Here is a 16,300-nt window from a genome sequence, read left to right on the forward strand (position 1 = left end):
AAGGAACAGCTACACTGAAACTTGGAAAGCAAAGCTGTGCCGAGATTAGATTATGTGTTTTAGCCTTGATTAAAACTCCTGGGAAGATTTCTGTTCCCCCACTAACCACATATTTTTGTTGCAGCAGCAGGTGCACTGTGGAAGGGTTAGGCCTTTGCTCCACAACTAATATGAAGCAGGACACAAGTGCAGAGGCAAGAGCATTCAGCGTGATCTTTGCTGGCTAAGAGGTGCCTAACTTCCCCTAAACTTGTTCTGTTTTTCAATTCTGGGTAGTGTGAGTGGGGCAGGTGTGTCATCCACCCACTCTTTCCTGTGTTCTTCTCTGTACACAGCCCCATGGTGTGCTATTGTTAGGCTTGAGCACTAATTGCTGGTGTTTCAAGGCTCTTATCTTCTTATTGCTAAAGCCTGTAACAATAATCACAGCCTATATTCCCCATCTCTAGGCATCAAGGAAACAAGATATGATCATAGGCAGTGTGCTAATGTAATTGTAGTATATGGAATATGAGGTTTTTCTTTGTAAACACAGGCCTGGCCACATCCTATGATAGCTCTTCCCACACTCCATATGATGGCTGTTCCTGGGCTCGCCGCTCAAGCTCCCATTATGTGTACATCTACCCTTGTCATAACACCACCTCTGAAACACACCGTTTGGTCCTGCTGCAGAGTGTGAAGAGGGTGGAATTTTAAATTGAAAAAGGCTGTTTAAGTAATGTCAGCAGCCTGACTAATTTCACAAAAGAAAGGAAATTCAAAGTTAGGGCTATGGAATATTCTTATCTAGATGCCTGGAGATTTCTGTGCATGACAATATGCCCCTGAAATTCAGAGCTGTCCCTTATGTCTTTAATTTCTCCCATTGTGTCTCTCCTTTTTTTTTATTAACATCAAAATGAATTCACAACAGAGAGTCAGCCTAGAATTTAATCCTCTAAATACCTTGAAAATAGAGGTTTAGACTGGAAGTACCAATATATACCCTTAAAACTTCAGTGAAATATAAAAGAGATTCTAATCACAACAGATCATTACAAAGAAGAGTAAACCACTTTAAAAAAAGTGTCTTAAATATAATAAAAAGGAATAATTAAGAATCAAACAGGAAGCTGCTATTCTGACAATTTAATGACACTGAATTGGACTGAAAGAATTGGCTTTGCCATTAAAAGGCAATGAAAATCTGATAATTTCAAAATGGCACTAGGATCAGATCAAGGGAGGGGGGGTGTTTCAAAGTCAAATGCAGCAGAACCTTGAAAGAAATGGTAGAATTCACCTTAGAAAAACCTCGGAGTGTTTTGGATTCTTACAGCTGCCTGGGGCTGTAGCTGTTATTTTATCAGACCTGCTTAATGTCTTTAGACTAGGGTTTTTCTGGGAATTTACTACCACGTGGAGCCTGTGGAAAGTAATGTGGCAGTCCTATTTGCCAAATAGAATAATAAAATATTGATGTTCTTTCTTTAATTCTTATTTCTTTCTTTTTTAAAGTGATTTATATAACGGTATCTGGGGCATTATAACCCATTACACGAGGAGTTTTCCACTGTGTGCAACATATAAATGAAAGTAAAGGGTGTGCTTCAGCTCACTCTATATAAGCACAGAGATATGCTTCCAAGCATTTAAAAATCAAGCAAGCTAATCTTATAAAATGTTCACAAGAACTGTACAACTAATTTGTGCATGCATTTACCAGGACTGTGTGTGAATTACAGCATTTACTGCTACTTGTTTTATGAACATTTTTCTTATGGCTGAGCATAACTAAGTGCACGATTATAAGCACTTCACAGATTGCACCATTAGATTTTTAATTACTGGAGGGGAAAGTTTGGTACTGAGAATCTTAGGAACCAAACTTGGCAAATTGCTGGGATTTGTATTGCCATGGTGAAAGATGTGATTAATAACTATCAACTGGTATGTGTTTATACTGTACAAATAAATCCAAGAAGGTAAGATAAAATTATCCCTAGCAAGAAATCATGTGTACAGCAAAAAAATACCCATTTGAGGCATCAAGAGCCCTTAAGAGGGCTACAGAAAGTAGTGTTTGGTGTGTGCTGATTCCACTGCTCTCCAGGCTCTCCACATTAAGAATGTGATCACTGCATGTTCAAACATCATGGAGTAAATCACCAGCTATTAAAAAAGTGGGATGAATCCTTTTAAATCAGTGTTCCATAGCTTAGAATATTTCAAGGCGTCGAGAACTCAGAAGTGTGTTGTCGCCTATGAAAACCGTATGTCAAAAAAAAAAAAACCAAAAAAACCCCCTAAACCAACAAAACCCGCAAGTCCCAGGCTGTGTCGGGCTCCAACCTGCCGACTCCTGGTGTTCTGCTGCCATCCCGTGGCAGCCGGGCGGCCCTGGCCGCGCTGCCGGGCGGTCCCTGCTCCCCCCTGCCCGGCCGCTCAGGTGACCAAAAATGAACTCATGGGCCGTCCCTGGTTTCTTGCAAAGGACGCCGTAACCTGCTGCCTCCTCTGCTCAGCTCGCCGTTACCAGTCTTGGTGCGATTTCTGCTTGATGAACCTCAGAGACAAGTAGTATAAAAGCAGGAAGCTGCAAATGATACCAGTAAGGACGAGGTAGCTCACGTAGAGAGGATGGGAGTCCAGGTCCAGAGCCTGAGTGACCTGTAACCACGGGTAACAGAAAATTAGGAATGGACACGGAATTTTCATGCTGGATCTGTGAAGTGTTTTTGATGCATGAACTTCAAGCCTGGTTGAATGGGGCTCTGAACAACCTAGTCTAGTGGAAGGTGTCCCTGCCCATGGCAGGGAGGTAGGAACTGGATGATCTTTGAGATCCCTTCCAACCCAAACCAGTCTGTGACTCGCTGGCCCCTGCTGCCTTTTCACCTTGGTTTCTGTCTGGGTGGGACTTCCAGAGCGGTTTGATAGGTGGTTACAGCTATGCTGTGTCTAGGAGCTGGGGTATTGCAGAGGAACACAGTTCCTGAACAATTTCAGCAAGCATGCAGTTTGGGCTTGTGTAGAAAAGGGTTACCCTTTAGTCTATTCTTTCCTTTTTGTTTCTTCTGCTAAAAAGAAAGGGATAAAATAAGTGACTGCTATAGGGACATCTGGAGGGACAAATTTAAAACATACCAAGTGTAACATGACTTCAGATATTCAGTGCTTGCTGCCTTTGAGGCCTACAACATCTACTTAAACACGGTGAGTATATAAATAAAATTCTAATTAGTTACGAAATGTTTGTAACAATTTTGTTAGTGACTTACAAGCTTCCCTGGTATTTGAAATGTAATATTTCCAACAGTCGTTTCATATGTGAGGTCAGTGAACTGAATTTGCATCATGCCTTGAAAATTCCATCTGAGAAAAGAGATTTTAGAAACCCAAAATGGAACTGGGAAAAAAAAAATGGGAGAAAGAGAAATTGATCAACGTGCTCAGAAGTTCAGACTTAATAAACTGCTGTATTGCTGCTAAATACAGCAGGTTTCTGGTTTCTTGACAGCCAGAGGCTGTGAACATATAACAGTGTGTTCTTAGAAACAATGTCAGATATAGTTCCTATTGTTGCAGGGAAATGGAAAATTAGGAGAGAGCTAATGTCCATGTTCATCAAACTTCCACTGTGAACTGAGTTTCACTGGAACTCAGTCTCTATCTCCTGAATATAATTCTTTTTACGGAAAAATTTAGCAACCATGTAAGAGTTGAGCCTTTCACTAGTGCCTTCTTGACCAAACCTATTGTTACCTCATTTTCAGATGTAGAAACTGATGTAAAGGGAATGATCTGAATCCACTGTCACCATCCAAGAAGAAAATGGCAAAGGTAGGACTAAAACTGAGTTTCTTCCATGGGACACCCTCAGCCTCACAACAGCCAGTCCCTGCTGAAAATCATCAGTGCTTCAGGTGGGAGGGATGGTGGGAGCTTTGTCTTACCTGTCCAGAGGTTTTCCAGGCTTATCACAAAACCACCACTCAGGTAGAACGATGTGAAAAGGACATTGCCAAAGAAGGCTGAGAGCTGTAGGGTTGGTAGCAGAGCTGCCACCCAAAGTGCCATTGCACGGGCACTGTATACAGACAGCCACAGAAAGAGGAAGTTCAGCAGGAAATGTTCTGGCTCAGGAATGAGGTTTGCCAGCCAGTAGATGGGAATCCCATAAATGATAACAAAAGCACAGTGCTCTGGGAGCTCCCCTAAAATCTGTTCAAAAGGGGGGGGGGAGGGGAGAGAAATAAAAATTTGTTGAATGATTATCACAAAACCTGAGATGCACCTCAGTGTACTTCTAGACTGGTCATAAAACTACTGGGAATAGTCCCAATACTCCCTTAGAATGCAGTCTCCTCCCCATTAGGTGTTCTCAATGACATGAAAAAACAATCCACAACACAAATGTATGTCACCACTAAATGTTTCTCCAGTTGTGATAATACCTATAGCTAGTTAAAATGAAAGGACTCTTGTTATAGATTAGATGTCTTGTTTCATTACAGTTTTGGCAGCTTTGAAGAATTTAAGACTATTTATCTGATAACTGGTGTGCTTGATAACACTAATACTGTTCCTGGCTCATCACAACTCTATTTGGCCAGATTTGGTTACCCTAGCATGAGATCAAAGTTGGGACAAATTTGGCTGTTGGTCACTTCCCTCCTTTGTCCCAAAGGCAGTCCAATTAGCAACTACTTAACTCATTGAAAAATAAAACATGCTTAGAATTTTCTCAGCTATCTAAAGATATGCATAGGGAGTATAATGATAATTTCTTCGAAAGAGAGGTTGCTACTATCCTCTAATACTAAGGTTGTAACAAATTACATCGATTTCTCTATGAATAATGTGCAGTCTTTGTGACACAATGCAAAGATTATTTTTCTCTGGCAACCACTAATAAGCATTTAAAATCTTGTGCAGAAATGGAAACCTAAATTACAGATGCCATGGCAGGCAGAACTCATCTGACAGTAGCAACATCATAAAGAAGAAATTATTCTAAACCCTTGAGAAAAAGAGAATGTAATTTATTTAAAGTTCTAAATCTATTCCCAGAAACCCTGGCTCTTTACGCACCTAATAAAATTGTTTGTCTCTGACCAGTACAGGCCCAAGCAACTCCTGGAGTTGTCTCAGTCAGTGTTTTGCTATTTTTGTTTTACCTTTGTTTTAGCATTTAATATGAATCTTTTGTTTTACAGAGCAAGACATATAATCACACTTTCAAAGATGCTGCAGCAAATCAAATATGCAGGTATGTGAAACTGTCTAAATTTTCAAGTTTGGTCCTGAAACTCCACAAATTGTGTCTAAACAACCCAGTGAAGTATTCTTCCTTGGCTTTTCTGGGTTGATATCTCAGCAATGACTTATGGCAGAAAATATAAAATAGTGAGGTTTGATCTACTAATGCTAAGGAAGCAAGAACAATAGCCTTAGCTGGCAGACAAAGAAGAACAAAGTCTGATATGACTGTGATAGTTTATGCAGCAAGGCTTTGGTTTGTTAGTGTTCTGCAGTGTTATAGCCAGCTGGTTTTACTTCCTGGCAACAAAACCCATTACCTTAGCAAAGAAGTATGGGCTAACAGAGTACATTCCATCTTCCAAGTCGTGATAAAGCATAGCTCTTTCTGAGTGGCCTGCAGGGTAGGAACAAACGAGTTGATTTCATCCTAGGATTGCGTTAATAAGTGTATTTTTTGCATTGATTTAGGAATTTTTTCATTTTGATTTTCTAAGAACATTTAAAAGAAAACCAACACTTACATTTGGCAATAACATCCAAAATCACTGTGAATGGGATTAGTGCCCCTAGCATGTACAATAGTGCTGTTGTGTCACGAATAGAGAGTCCGTTTTTCACATGGCCATAGTACAAAAATCCAATTAATAATGACATGAGAAGGGCCTCAAATCCATGGATTAATAACATGGAAAGATCTCTGAAGTCATTGGAGACTTGACGGCTAGGAAAACAGCAACATTGACCATAAGGTATTGTACTTACAACTGCAGGTTCTATTCAGATACATTTCCCCAAACACTCTGCTAAAATCAGTTTGTGGAACATCCTGACCTGGAGTAGGATGAGAGTTGGGCTGTCTGCTTCTGTAAAGGACTTGACCTAATCGAAGTTATTGAGCATATGTAGCTGCCTATTATTTCAGGTCTGAAAACCTGAAAGTTTGAAGGAAGGCAAGGGGGGTGAGAGAGGCTGATTTCAGAAATGCACAAAGCAATTGCTTCAGTCACAGAATTCTCTCTGTTGAAGACCTGTAGTGGATACAAGCAAAGGCTGATACTTTTAGTGATGTTCTACTTGCACTTTGGCCACAACAACCCCCAGCAGCACTACAGGCTTGGAGAGGAGTGGCTGGAGAGCAACACCTTTGCTCTGTGGCTTCCTCAGACCTTACAGTAGCTGTGCACTTTCAGCATGCCCTGAGTTCTCATTTTATGCTTCTGGTCTTATGCTTTCGAATACAAATGGACATAACACATAACTGTTTATGCTGAATATGAGGTTACCTTAATAATATAGTGAACTGCTTAAAGACTCCTGGTAACTGATCCCTTGGCTGATGAGGCATGTTGATAGCCTCTTCTGAATTTAAATGGGACCTTCCCAAAAGAAAAGAGAAAAAAAAAATTAAAAATTAGCACAGGTTGTAGTTCTTACTCCAGATCTGCAGTATGATGCTCTTTACCTTTGCTTGTTGAGTGTGGTTGCAACATTGTCTCCTTCAGTAACTTTCCATAAGAAATCATCAAAATCTTTAACTTTTTCTAGGAACAAGTTGGCAAGAGTGTTGGCTCTCTTTCGGCTTTCCGTCTCCTTTTCTGCAGTCTGTTTATCAATACTGGTCAAATCAACTGCAAAACATTATGTGAGTTGAGTTCGTGTGCTACAGATGTGATAACTTTTTGATGTGTTTAGGATCCAAGATTTCATCATGAGCACAATATGTGACCTGTGTGCATGCATTAAGCTACAGTGGTTAAATCTTTATCAGTTACTTCAGGCAATTAAAGAACAGGTTGATACTGTGTATTTTGTATTGGGAGATGTTATCTACTCCTTTAGTGAATCACTAGAAGGTTTCATAACTACTTATTATAACACTATAAACTACTATTTCAGATTTCTCCAAATTGATAATGGTTTAAGAAGGGTGCTGAGAATAAACAGTTTGAATTTCCTCCCTCCATGTAGCATTTGCAGTCAGTTATGTGACTGATTTAAATATTTTTTTTGTATCTTACTGAGGGGCCGTAAACGTTACCTAATACTGAGAAAGCCCAAGAAGAATATTATCTAAAGACAACATAGTAGCAGCAACAGTAGTTGACTTAGCATTTTTTAGTTTACATTATTACTTTTTTTGTAACCTAAATTTATAGTAGTATTTTCCAAGGCTGACTTTCTGTGTAGAGTGACAATACCTGACAGTTTGCAGATGCTTTCTGAGAGAGATATTGCTGTGCATTTTATAACTCATTACATTGTGCTGGTTATCTCTGTTCAGCCACTCTTCAGCAGGACTCCATCAGAAATGGGTTGTAACCTGTGCTACCTCATCCCTTCTGCCATGATCTCCTCTTTCTCTATCAGACATACAGCCACCATTTGTATGTTTCCATCAGATGCTCCTTCATGCTGCAGCATCCTCTATCCTGTCCTGTTTCCACCTTCCTGCTGCCTCTTCCCTTCCTTTTCCTCTTCCCTTCCTTTTCCTCTTCCCTTCCTTTTCCTCTTCCCTTCTTTTCCTCACCCTTCTTTTTCCCCCCTCCTTTTCTCTTTTTTCCATTCCTCTTTTTCCTCTGTTCATCTTCCTTTTCCTTTTCTCTTCTTCTTAAGGTTTCTCCTTCTCTTCCTCTGGGTACAGATTCTCTGCATACCATTAAATGATCTTCCACCCCTCTTTCTCATCCCTCCTCACCTCCATGTTATAGGTGTTAGTCTCCCTGACCACAGGCTATAGTTACCAGTTTCCCCAGCCCAGCCTGATATTGTCTATTCCCATCTGGGGTTGCTGCAAACCTTCCTCAAGGCTGTGCATGGCTAAGCAGCACCACTCTGAACCGTGGTGGTGACAAAGGTCTTTTTGCAGTGCTTGACATGGAGGTTAACTTCTGTTTATCTCTCCACAGCTGATACCAGCTGACACTGCCTGCCACATAGGTACAGCCAAAGAGGTTACTCCAGAGCATTGCAGCTGCTGTCTGTACAGGGTTTCCTTGCCAACTCGAGTGCAAAGGCCTGAGGGCTGGAACTGAACTAACCTCTGTGGTAAGAGACTACTGACATTAGATTAACAGGCCCCAGATTCCCTTTGCATGTAGCAAAAAAAGAAAGAAAGAAAAGAAAAAAGAAGAAAAAAAGAGAAAAGGAAAGAAAAGAAAAGAAAAAAAAGAGGACTGGATTCGGAATCATGTAGCTAACTTTCATTGAGTCTTCTTGTTTGGTTTGTTTTTTTCACCCTTCCAATATGCTCTGTTGGGTAGCACTCCTCTTTCCCATTTAATGTTCCAGGTATGTATTATTCCTCATCCTGAGAAACTAGCTTCCCATATTTCTTGATTTAGAAGTCAGAGAATTGGCTACAGAAAGTAATTGATCTCTCCCTCCATGTCTTTCTCAGTGAGGGTAAAAGTTTCAGTAAGCTAAAACATGAGAATAGGTGTGCTAGACATGTAGCAGAGTTGCTACACCTGGAAGGGTTAGAAGGAGGATTACTTAAAATTGATTTAATCCATAGTTCTTGTTTTGATTACATTTCCTGTACTGACAGATAAGGATCTTATTAAAAACTGACCTTGCTGTATGGTATTGATTTGAGTAAGTTATAAGGCACTTCTAAGACACTTATGGTCAATAAAAAATCAATGTTAGCTGATATGCTTACAAAAGCAAATGATTCCCAGTAAATTTTTTTTGTTATGGCAGTGCTTGATACTAACCATAGAAATCTGCAGGATTGCTGTACCTTGGGCAGGGATAGCCTAGTTCAGTGAAATATTGGACCATGTCTCTAGCTGTTCCAGAATAGACAGTGACTCCATCAGTCATCAGAAGAACTAAATCAAACAGTTGGAAGATGTCTGACCGGGGCTGGTGAAGTGAAAGAAGAACTAATCTGTTTCCTCTGGCCAGTCTGGATAATGTTATCACCAGGTTATGTGCAGTAAAACTGTCCAGTCCAGATGTAGGTTCATCAAGTATGATTATTCCTGCCAAAGACAATAAGTTCATCTGTGGAAAGCAGCATGTTTGATTTGGAAAACATGTTCTAAGTGGAATGGTGCTAGTGCATGAAATCTTACTGATGTACTCTTTTTTTTTTTTAGGTCCAAAGTATTTTTCAAACCAGCATTACCTAATATTCAGCAATGGCAATTTCTTCCTTTATCTGACTGAACATGATGACCATAGTAATTATTTTAAATCTTATCTTGCTCCACTGGAAACAAGCTTATTATTTTTATTATTATTTTCATTGGTATGAATTTAGATAACTCCTCCTCACAACCAGTGCTCTATTTTGCACCTATTTGCACATATGCATGAAGAGATATACATATGCTTGGGTTTGGCTTTTTTCTGCTTGTTTTGCAATTGGTTGTCATAAACTTGAAAGGGTTTATTACTTTGCATTGTTTTTGTTGGCCTTAGTACAAGGCAATGTCTGTACACAGACATGGTTTTTGTGTTGACGAGTATAATGCATCTTTGAAAGGTAAAGAAAGCTTTACTTATTTTTCCTAGAACTAATTGGTTTTTTACTTCAGTACCATCAGATCTAATCCTGAGCATCACTTACAGCAGAAGACTTCTGTTTGGCCCATATAATTACAAAAATGTAACTTTATATAAGCAAAAAATTCTCAGATCCATTTCCCAGTAAAAGAGCTGATGAGAAATCTCACTCAAAAAGAGGCTCAGCCAAGCTTATTACTGCTGTTGATATTTGTAAGAGGAAATAGGTGATTCACTCCTGCAAAATTAATTGCAGATTTAGCCTCATGTTTTGTTTCTGCTGAAGACAATGGAAATTTCTAGTTCACCTACATCATAACTCAACCACATCAGTGAGTTGCACAAGACTACAACAAGTGACTATGCAGCCAAGAAAATGACCTTGCCTGTTAACATTGCTCATGTAAATAGGCTGGAGTGGAGGAAAGGAAAACAGTCTTGATCTTATAATTGTCCAGCAGCCTTCCAAAGTAACTTGTGGCATGCGGTCAGATAAAAAACAAACCTCAGGCTGATATGTACAAAACCAAGCACAGCTGTGAGGGTGAATTCAGGCAGCTCAGAAGCCTGTGTGATGGTGGTTTTAGAGAGCACTGGCTGAACGCTCCCAGGAGTTCTTGGCCTGTCTCTGTTGCCCCTTGTCCATTGGCAATGGCGACAAAAGTGAAAGTGGGTTGGCTGCTGAAAAACTAAATGTACAGAATTATTTCTGTGATACTTATTACCAGCAGTAATTTCAATTTAAGCAGACAGCACCCAGTTACTATGTCTAGCTTTGCCAAGGAGAGGCAACCTCTGCTAGAGGCTGGTGCAAGCCCTGTTGAATGTCAAGGACTCCTCAAGGTGCCCCAGGGGCAGCTGTGTGTAGGGCTCTTCTCTGAAAGCTCCTGTCTGCATTTACTGCTCCGTTTCCCCCAGTGGTCTGTGCAGGGCACAATGAAGGTGTCAGGGTTTTGCTCACCTGGGTTCCAAAGCAGCTGCACAGCAATGCTCACTCTCCTCCTCTCACCTCCTGACACGCCGCGGAGGTGCTCGTTCCCTACCCTGGTGTTTGCGCACTGACACAAGCGCAGTTCTGCTATCACATCTTCTACCTGGAGGGATCCAAAATGGGACAGGGGTAAGGCAAGAATTTATTTGCACACACATGCATAGATAAAACTGAAAATATGATTAATGTGGTTAACAGTCATCTGGATTTATCAGTGCTATCTGATCAAGAGGCACTTGAAAACAAACCGTGGTTTTAGAGATAACATTAAAAAAAGCTCAGGGATCAGTGATTTAGTTGTTATTTCAACCTCTACTGTTTTCTCTAGATTGTCAGTTTTTCTAATCTTTGAAACAATTGGTTTCTACCTTGAAAGAAGAAAATGGTTTATAATTCATAATCTACATTAAAAAAAATGCCAGATTAACTGTTCTGACTCCAAGCACACCGAATCTCTTGGATAGTTCCTGTCAGGCACATTTTTGACAGCTTTGGTTTTTTCCAATAGCTTAATTACCCTTTTTTTCCTTTGTGAGTCTGAAAAAAACTTTGGAAGGCGCAGTTTGGCAACGAACAAGAGTGTTTCTCTGACAGTCAGGTGGGGTAGCAGTCGGTCATCCTGCCGCACATGTGCGATGCATTTCTTAACAAGCTGAGGAGTGCTGGGTTTGTTATTGATCAGGATCTGACCAGACTTGATTTTGCCTCTGTGATCCCGGCAGGTTATCACATCAAGCAAGGATGTATTTCCACCAGCTAGAAAAATCAAAGTGGAAAATAAAATTAATTTCTAAGGTATCGTTTTGAAAAGTGATTTAGTCGCACGACAGAGGACAGAAGTTTTTGTTCCTTAACGTATTTTCCGCAACCCTTCCTGAAGCTTTTCCAATGGCACAGACCCAGAATGGTCTTGAAAGAAAATATTGACTACAAGCTCATGTTCAGGAAATCCCTCCCCTCTGGAACAGAGTAAGTAGCTTTAACCTTTGTAGTTTCTCAGCAGCACTGGGTAATTGGTCTTTGGGAACAGCTCCATGAACTCAAGAAGCAGGATATCTTTGTTTATTACCTCTATTTCACTTTTCAAACACAAGGGAAAGGTGATACCCTGTGCTGGCTGCGTGGCTGGCATCTCCATGCTAAACAAGAGCTTGCTTTGTGGAGGGAACTGTGAATTCAGAATCATCATCTGGAACAGCTGAATGACTACAGCACTGAATGGTTATACAGACAATAAGAATCTTGAGAATGATTGAAATAAAAATTATTATGACTTAAATGAGACAAAACCATTTGAATAATTAAGAGGAGCTGGCTCATACTCAGAGGTAAGAAAAGTAAAACAATGAAAACAATAGCTGATTTGGAATTAAATAGCAAATTAATTTTTCCTTTTTGCTGTATGATTCTGTATATAAACACACAGAGCTCTCCTATTGTGAATAAATGTCGTTTATTTCTAGTCTCCCTATTGAAAAGATTAACTCCACACTTATTTCTTAATATATACATTTTAAAAAAGAAACCCATCCATCTGTAAACCACATATTGCTCTATTTAAGAGTGACATATTGATTGCCATTGACAATTTGAAACCCATCAGCAGTTTAATCCATTTTACTAAGGCATTTGATGAAATAGATGATAAACAGCTTTTAAAAATAGTTTGACTAGTTCGCTGAAAAGGGTTTGTGCTCAGTGTATGTTACCTTACAGAGGTGCTGTATCTATAACTCAGTATGTTATTTTATCACAAGCTTTTCTTTGTATTATCAGGAGAATCACTCAGGTACAACTTCAGTTACATGAAGAATTATGTGCTAAGAAAAAATTCCCATGGCAAGAGGGAAGAAAGACCTCTTTTGTAGAAATAAAGTTAAAATTTCTTTGGCAAACATGCCTCGCCTTTAAGAGAGAACATCTTCACTGAACCACTGAGCTAACCTGATGAAACAGTCTGGTGGAGACACATCAGGGGGGGTTTTACCTCCAAAGTATGGGTACCTTTTACATCAGTTTAACAGGTCACGTGTCTACTTCTTATCCCCCTAGATGAGCTTAGACTCAACTAACAACATGGGGTGAAGGACACCTCTCCCAGTCAGCCTCAGCCTGGAGGAGATTAAACCAGTCCCACCAGAAAATGAGAAAAAGAAAAAAAAAATGATACAAGAGAAAAGGGACCCATTTTGAAGCCAAGCAGAAGAGGAGCTGTCTTTTTTTCTCTGTAAGTTTCTCTTAATTAATCCAAATGCAACATTTTATCCTCTTAGGCTGTTTAAATCAGAAGGGAATTCCTGTTTATGGCTGTGCAAGTTGCCACTGATCTTTCTTATGGGGCCTGGTGACATTTGTCTGCTGTGGTCCTGAGTAAGGTCAGGTCTGCAGCTGGCATGGTTTGAATCTGAGCCATGAAGCTGATTCATGTCCAGGAGAGCTGGGTCTGCAGGCCACAGTTAAAGCAATACCCATTACACCTCAGAAAATATGTAGCCATTACAAAACTGGTTGAGATTTGCCCCCCTCCCCCTTTTCCCAATATCATTCTTTGTTTCCTCTTGTTTTTTTATCTTGTAAATTTTAAAGAATGTTTTTGTGGCCCATTTCCAAGAGTTGTTTCTCAAGTAGATTTTGCCATACAAAAGTCTGCAGAGGATTGCTCTTGGCTGTGTACATTTTAGTTGAGTTGGTCAAAGCATAACATTTTGTTGCTCTTACCAGTGCTTCCTATAATAGCCAGCATCTGCCCACTCTGAACTTTTAAATTCAGATTCTGGATTATTGACACCCGAGAATGGGGATCTGTCTTCCAGGTCCATGGCATTTTCATCTGTGCAAGGTGTTCATACCAGGGAATTTGGGATTCCATGTTAACCTACCCAAGAAAGAAACAAGTCCCTTATTCAAATAATAAAATATCTAGCAATAAATATTTTTAAAGTTATGATATTACACGCAGATTATACATCAAAATATATTGCTAATGTTGAAAAATTAATGGAAGGAAGATCTTTGGTTTTATGGTTTCCATCATTTGCTTTTAATTCTGTTAATCACTAAAGCTATTTCTGTTCTCTGTTACTTTGATAATTTATTGCTATTGTAAATTTTATGTGTTTGAAATTTTTGATGTGATTTCAAATTATGCAAGAGACTCTGGAATCTACTTCAAATCCCACAGTGGCACAAAGGAAGATGAAAAATATCACTGATTCCCTGAAATCCTCCTTGTCTGTCACCTTTGTTTCCTTCCACATACTCATTCTTGCCATCAATGGCTCCCACCATTGCTAGCTGGGCAGAAGGTCCCTCTGCCCCAGTCCGGGGAGGAATAATTTGGCTCAGGAGTGAGAAAAAACAGAGCCTAGAAACAGACCTCTTTCCCTGTCTTATCCCCTAGCTTTACTAGGTGAGTTTAGAACAGAGTTTAGCCTGCTGTCAGTATTGCAGCCAAGAGTTCTGTCTGCAGTACTGCAGCCATTCTTCTCACAAAACTTTTGTGTATGTGTGCACCAGTCATGAGAACTTCATCATGTGAAGTTCAGCTTTGTTTGACTTTTTAAGTGGCTTGCATATAGAAAGAGGCATTACTGGATATGATCCCTGCTGAAGGGATCAATCGATCTATCTATCTATCTATCTATCTATCTATCTATCTATCTATCAATCAGTCTCTCTCTCTCTCTCTATCTATCTATCTATCTATCTAAACTTTACCTGGTAGTTGAGTTCTTTCACTTCGAGAACATTTGATTTTCCACTGTATGTGAAATACAGACTGTTATCTTCTTCAGAGCTAAAAATAGTTTCCTGGGCCTCGGTCTGGAAAAGTTAAATTAATTAAAATAATTAATTACAATACTTAAAGTCCTATTAAAAATTGAGTTCAGAAAAGGCAAAGCACAAAGGGGAATCTGTTTTATTGGATATGACAGTATTTCTGATGAGTTACTGTAGTGCAAAAGTCTGAAGGGTTGAAATGAATTATCTGTTAATCAGTGTTAAGCGTACTTTGATCTAGAAGTGTGTGTGAGGGCCAAACATGCTGTGCTGTGCTCTTCTGTTTACTTTCTGTTAAAATGGGATCACTTTCAAAATGAAGATAAATTTCATGCCACTGTAAAGAAGCTAGTCTCTGGTTTTCAGGAAAAAATGTACTACTTCAGCACTGTTAGTCCACTGGATCAAAATTTGAAATTCATGAGTTAGGACAGCTAAAAATTAAGGTTCACTGGAAATACATTCCTGAATTCTACATAGACAGGTTACCTTGGAGGCTTTACAAACAAGCAGGTGTGCTACCTCTTCCATATTTTTTTAAAAATTTAGTTATCACTGGAACTTGGTATTCTAAGATATAAATTAAGAGTCCCTACATGGCTAGTTTAATCTTTTGCATATAGCTGCAACTAAGATGTGTTTGCTGAAGCAGCATTCTGGTTTTGGGTTTATTTCTTTGTTCACACCTGTAGTTTTTACTCCTGACAGCTGTATCTCTCGCAAAGCCTTGTGATTTTCCTGGAAGTCAGGCTCATTTCCTAGCCAAAGCAAATGCACTTGTTCCCTGTGTAGAGGACCCTATCCCTGCCTGTGGTATCTTTGGCAAGATACCTTTGTCTGTACCTCCTACCTCACAGCAATCGAGGATATTTCATCTTTTTGGTCTAGATACACCGCAGAAAGCAGCATGACATGAAGCAGCCTGAAAAAACAGATTAAAGCCCTCCAAGCTCCCCCAGTTCTCAGTGTTCTTGCTTACGTTGAACTTACTTTTTAAAAAAAAAAGCAGAGGGTGCCCAGCAAACATGGGCATCCTGAAAGCATGTCCTGGAAAGGTTTGCCCAAGTCATGCTTGGGGACTTTCTGCTCAATCCAAGTGTTTCAAGATACCCTCCCTCAACCCTCACCCCCCTGGCATCTGCCTGCACCATGCGTGGCACTGGCCTCGCCCCCTCTGTGCACTTTGGGGGGGGTGAGGGGATGACACAGTGCTTTCTGCTCCCTGTTTTGGAGCTGGAGGAGGCAAGGGCTCACTTCCCTGCACAGCCCAGTTGGCAGCCTGGACTCTCCTGCCTCTCCCAGCTCCCGGGCAAGAGCTACCGTTGCGGGATGACTGAGCCCTTCAATCCCTCCTCGCCGGTCTCACTCACCCGCAAGCCCTCACATGCCACCTGGTTCCAGCCAGCACTGTCCAGAGAGGCATTTTCAGTGATTTCCTTCATGTTGGCAGTGGAAGGTATCGCTCCCTGTGGCGGCTGTTTGAAAGCTGTGGAAACCCCTCTCTTGGTTTTCAGCTCGGCCCTCTCCAGGCACCTTCACCACAGCACCATTTCTCCTGGCACAGCCTCCCTCTGGTGTGACCCCGTGGACAGGGAAATGTTCCCCTCCTCTGGGACAGCAACAGCTCGGGCTAAAGGTACATCAGATAGTGGCTTCAGCTAATCGCCTGTCACTTGTTCTCAGGAAAAAGAGAGAGCTGAGAGCCCCTCTGTTTTCTTTTAGGCACTTTCCTGAGTAGCAAGCACCAGGGGCAGTGACCTGCTGGGACCC

At 40.5% G+C, this 16,300-nt stretch overlaps 1 protein-coding gene across 6 annotated transcripts; it reads right to left on the reverse strand.

Annotated features, from left to right (window-relative positions):
- Positions 1–1,016: 1,016 nt before the first annotated feature.
- ABCG8 (ATP binding cassette subfamily G member 8) lies at positions 1,017–16,155 on the reverse strand. Of its 6 annotated transcripts, XM_030446834.1 has the most exons (13): positions 15,901–16,155; positions 14,468–14,572; positions 13,469–13,625; positions 11,268–11,506; positions 10,721–10,853; positions 8,964–9,233; positions 6,710–6,875; positions 6,531–6,623; positions 5,769–5,968; positions 5,565–5,641; positions 3,939–4,206; positions 3,264–3,391; positions 1,018–2,652 (listed from the first exon to the last, which is right to left on the reverse strand). In XM_030446834.1, the coding sequence occupies exons 1-13, from the start codon at positions 15,970–15,972 to the stop codon at positions 2,515–2,517; spliced, it is 2,046 nt and encodes a 681-aa protein (XP_030302694.1). In that variant the 5' UTR covers positions 15,973–16,155; the 3' UTR covers positions 1,018–2,514. The 6 variants fall into 6 exon arrangements, with proteins under 6 accessions (XP_030302698.1, XP_030302694.1, XP_030302696.1 ...); XM_030446838.1 differs by lacking the exon at positions 8,964–9,233 and having other exon boundaries at positions 1,017–2,652; XM_030446836.1 differs by lacking the exon at positions 6,710–6,875 and having other exon boundaries at positions 8,990–9,233.
- Positions 16,156–16,300: the final 145 nt, after the last annotated feature.

Source organism: Calypte anna, chromosome 3 (assembly GCF_003957555.1).
Source record: "Calypte anna isolate BGI_N300 chromosome 3, bCalAnn1_v1.p, whole genome shotgun sequence".
NCBI lineage: Eukaryota > Metazoa > Chordata > Aves > Apodiformes > Trochilidae > Calypte > Calypte anna.